The 5148-nt window shown below is 39.6% G+C and overlaps 1 protein-coding gene across 1 annotated transcript; it reads left to right on the plus strand.

The window, feature by feature from the left end:
- Positions 1-11: 11 nt before the first annotated feature.
- Positions 12-880, plus strand: LOC134192966 (ras-related protein Ral-a-like). Its single transcript, XM_062661725.1, has 2 exons — positions 12-152; positions 287-880. Exons 1-2 carry the CDS (start codon positions 18-20, stop codon positions 776-778), a joined length of 627 nt encoding a protein of 208 aa, XP_062517709.1. The 5' UTR covers positions 12-17; the 3' UTR covers positions 779-880.
- The last annotated feature ends 4268 nt before the right edge of the window (positions 881-5148 follow it).

Raw genomic sequence — 5148 nt, forward strand, 5'->3', positions numbered from 1 at the left:
ACGCGCTTGAGCTTGTGATGTCATTATGGGCGTTTCACCTGTCAGCAATGGCCAAGAGAAAAGAAACGTCTGTAGATCTCCACAGAATCATAATGGTTGGTATGGCGGGCGTAGGAAAATCTGCGTTAACTCTTCAGTATATGTACGATGAGGTAAGCTGCGCGGGCCTCAATAGGACAACGGTACATATCCACGAGTACTTTTCACTTAGGAGCGTGTTCGTTCATCTGCAGTATTGTCGTGTACTTGCTAACAGTTCTTAGTGTTTTAATGTCGGTTTGTGTAGTTTGTAGAGAACTACGAACCTACTAAGGCTGACAGCTACCGGAAGAAAGTAGTACTTGAAGGTGAAGAGTGCAATATCGACATTTTAGACACGGCAGGCCAGGAAGATTATGCTGCTATTCGAGACAACTACTTCCGAAGTGGTGAAGGTTTTCTTCTTGTTTTCTCAATCACCGAGTCGGAATCGTTCCAAGCTCTTGATGACTTGCGTGAACACATTCTTAGAGTAAAGAATGATGACAAGTTTGCGTTGATTATGACGGGCAATAAAGCTGACCTTGAAGACCAGCGAAGAGTTAGCACAGCTGAAGCACAGGCACAAGCTACCAGATGGGGTGTGCCGTATGTGGAGACTTCTGCGAAAACAAAAGATAATGTTGATAAGGCTTTTTTTGATCTTATGAGGATGGTAAAAGCAACTAAGGGAGAGCCAGCTGGAGGGCAAGGGAAGAAGAACAAGAAGAAAAAGAAGAGCAAATGTACCATTTTATAGATAGGAACAATGGTGTTCGTATTGTTTATTATATGGTCGAAAGCAGGTTGTAGCTTAGTCAGTCAACTCCTGTTTTGATTAATATCATTGAGTGAGGAAAGAGTTCTTGACTGTTGTAATACTGTCGTTCTACTATTGTCTTGGTTTTTATGATGGCTCTCAATACAGTTATACATTCATTGTCAGACACAGAAAATGAACTAGGTATATGATGTCGTGACAACTTAGTATCCTGTTGGCAGTGGAAAACGCCAGGGCAAAGATTTAGGGGCCTGTGCAAACCAGTAAAAAGGTGTAACCTGTACTTTGAAAATAAACCATACCCTAGCAACTTGAAGTTTCTCAGATGCAACTACTAGGAATGATGAATGCCAATGGCTGCTTAGCTCACTAACTCATTAGTAATTTTATTTGCTAACAAAACAGCTTTCTCTAAGATTCTTTAGTTAGTAGTATCGCATTGCGAATCTAGAGTAGATGTTACTAGCACAAACACTCTAGTTTTAGTGCTTACTGTTTCATTGCAAGTGTAGCAGTATGGACGTAGCGCAAATCTATTCAAATATATGTTGTTTGGAACTAGGAATGATTTGCCAATACACTTCAGAAACGTCTCATCTAGGTCTAAGCTTTATGGTCAGCTTTCTTGGGCGACATGTACCCTTTTACAGTACGTACTATAGTAGCACTTAGTAGTATCATGTCAGAGCAGTGTTCTATTTCTCTCTCGCGCGCAAGAGGGCCTGGGTAGGAGGCTAATTTTGTTGCCTGTGCCTACGGAACATAAATACTGTAGCACGTCGTGGAAACGGTTACCAGGTACTAGTCGACTTTCCAAGGCCAATGAATTGGATACGAGTAGTGGGCCATACTCTTATGATGCGATAATTGCTGGTGCACTGGAATCTTTTTGGCATGTTTTAATAATTAACTAAATTGATTAATAATAATTACAAACTTAGACTAATACACACATGCGCACATCTAGTTGTACATGTGTTCAGTAATGATGTAGTTGTTATTGTAGAGTATTGCAATTGTGGAGTTATACATTACAGAAATTTCCAAAACATAATTTCGAAACATAATGCACGACTGAGAAAGGTCCTTGGATTGAATTATTGTGTGAATTCATGTTATTTTGTTCTTGCTGTGTATGAAATCTCTACAATAACTAATATATCATATCTTAGGCACATGTGTGGGTGCGTAGTCATCTGTGTATGTGTACATATCTATCTAGAGTATAGCATGCAGGCTCATAGCAAGCAAATCGAAAGTGGTCCAGCCTAACGTGCTAACAAGCATGTGTCAAGGTAGCCTCGTATTTCCACTGCCACGTGGAGCTGAAAGATTGGTCTGAAAGTTTGAAACTACCTCGATCTACTTGACAATTGCAAATATGGTGTGTGATCAATAAGGTAAGCTGTCTTTTTTACTAACTAGATTACTTATCTGAAATGGAAGTAGATGAAACAGGCCTCTGGTGAAAGTTCACTGGCTCCTACTGGTATGTGTCTATAGACACAGCAGACACATATTGTGTAATATGAATAGACATTAGACATGTGACAGTCTTCCATTTTACAGAAGCAAATTGTTGAGCTTTTCCCTCTTTGAGCAAACTGCAACACTTCTTTTGTGTTGGCCCCAGGTTTGGAACTCTGTTTCCTACACATCGTTTTTAGGTACAAAACTGCAAATCGATCTTCAAGTGACCTGTATGTGATGAATTAGTTCACAACCTGTCTTCTTATCATATAATTGTGAATGGTTTGATTTGTTTGTTGAAGTCTGCCGGGTAAGTTTCTGTGATTGATGTATTAATCACACGCACGCACACACACACACACACACACACACACACACACACACACACGCACGCACACACACCACACACTACACACCACACCACACGCACGCACATGCACATGCACACACACACACACACACACACACACACACACACACACACACACACACACACACACACATGCACACACGCACACAAGAATTATGTTTGTACATGTGATTACTGTCAATATTCTGTATTCCATGATTTGGTAGAATTCCAACTGTACTTGGTGCCACAAACAGGCAGCGGCGGGCAGACAGACAAACAGACAGACAGACAGACAGGCAGGCAAATCAAACCGTAATTAAATAAGAAGTGCATTGCTACAGCTAGAGAGCAATGATGAATGTGAGCTGCAAGACTATTTAGTTACAGAGTCTGTATTCTGAGACTGGCAGACAGACAGACAGACAGACAGACAGACAACAAGTTCACTTACTTGTTATATGTATGTCTGTGTATATAATTAAATAAATTTGTAATTCATTTGCTTACTACTTGGGTATGCAAATGTATGCCCTTTCACCGTTTATTGCACTCGTCTGCGGATAACGCTACCCATCATGCTTGTAAAAGCCATCTATCGCACTAGTCATAGTCTAATATAGATCTAAATGTATGAGAAGACAGGTTGTGGAACTAATTCATCACATACAGATCACTTGAAGATCGATTTGTGGTTTGTACCTAGAAACAACGTGTAGGAAACAGAGTTCCAAACCTGGGGCCGACACAAAAGAAGTGTTGCAGTTTGTACAGCTCAACAATTGTTTCTGTAAAACGGAAGGCTGTCACATGTCTATAACGTCTTTTCGTATTACACAATATGTGTCTACTGTGTCTAGACACATACCATGCAGTGCCTTAGGAACCAGTGAACTTTCACCAGAGGCCTATTTCATCTACTTCCATTTCACTTAAGTAATCTAGTTAGTAAAAGACAACTTACATTATTGATCACACACCACATTTTGAAATTGTCGAGTAGATCGAGGTAGTCTCAAACTTTCAAACCAATTTTGCAGCTCCATGGGGCAGTTAAAACACGAGGCTACCTTTACACATGCTTGTTAGCACACGTTAGGCCAGACCACTTTTGATTTGCTTGCTATGAGCCTGCATACTATACTATAGAGAGATATGTACACATACACAAATGACTACTCACCCACACATGTGCCTAAGATATGATACATTAGTTATTGTAGAGCTTTCATACACAACAAAAACAAAATAACACGAAATCACACAATAATTCAACCCATGACCTTTTTCAGTTGTACATTAATTACGTTTTGAAATTGTGTTTTGGAAATTTCTGCAATGTATGACTCTACAATACTCTACAATAACGACTACATCATTACTGAACACATGCACAACTAGATGTGCGCATGTGTGTATTTGTCTAAGTTTGTAATTATTATTAATTAATCAACTTAACTAGTTGTACGGTATCCTTAGGCGCCTCACGTGTGTGAGTAACACTTCCAACTGAGCTTTCAGACCGCGTCTACTGAAACGCCGAGTCCTAGCTAGACAATACGTATTTGCTTCAACATGCAAACTTCCTAGTAGTTTAGATTACGTCTAGAGGCCTGGTATAGGTAGTCGTCGTTTTGCCATCGTGATCAAGACAATTGAAAGTACGGTCTAAGTATGTATGACACGCCATTTGTGCCATAATTCGCTATTTCTACCTAAGTAGACATAATTCTACTTAATTAAGTGAATTCAATTCTACTTAAGTGGAATTCATTTCTACTAAAGTAGAATCAGCACGTCCACTTAAGTAGAATTCATTTTCACGTAAGTAGTATTCATTTCCACTTAATTAATTAAGTAAAATTCATTTCCACGTAAGTAGAATTCATTTCCACTTAAGTAGAATTCATTTCCACTTAAGTAGTATTCATTTCCACTTAAGTAGAAATCATTTTCACTAAAGTAGTATTCATTTCCACCTAAGTAGAATTCATTCCACTTAAGTAGAATTCATTTCCACTTAAGTAGAATAGTTAAGTAGAATTCATTTCCACTTAAGTAGTAATCAGTTGACAGTAAAAAAGAATTCAGTGGTCCATTTCTACTTAATAAGTAGAAATAGCGAATTATGGCACAAGTGGCTCGCCATATACTGTAAGTATGGGACGTGTGAATAGTTGACTGTAGGTGGCATTCAACTCCTGAAGGTGTTTCTTGGTTGTCACGTACACAGTCCCTAGCTACAATACGAAAGGATGGGGCGACGGAAGTTCAAGAAGCATTTTCTCCGCCGTTCGGTCACTTGCACGAATCGTTCTTAGACTCATCTGTAGTCAGACACGGAAACGATTTTTTAGGGTAGATCCTAGCATGAACGTAGTCGTGGGGAGGAGAAATTTGAGATGTGTGTGTACACATATATACCCATATAGGACCACGCCCATTTCTGTTGTGCGACCCGGATTAGAAGCCTCGCTACGCTCGGCAATTACACTTTAAAGCGCGCTACAATATTCGTGTCCATGATGTC

The sequence above is a fragment of the Corticium candelabrum genome, chromosome 17, assembly GCF_963422355.1.
Source record: "Corticium candelabrum chromosome 17, ooCorCand1.1, whole genome shotgun sequence".
In the NCBI taxonomy this organism is placed as follows: domain Eukaryota; kingdom Metazoa; phylum Porifera; class Homoscleromorpha; order Homosclerophorida; family Plakinidae; genus Corticium; species Corticium candelabrum.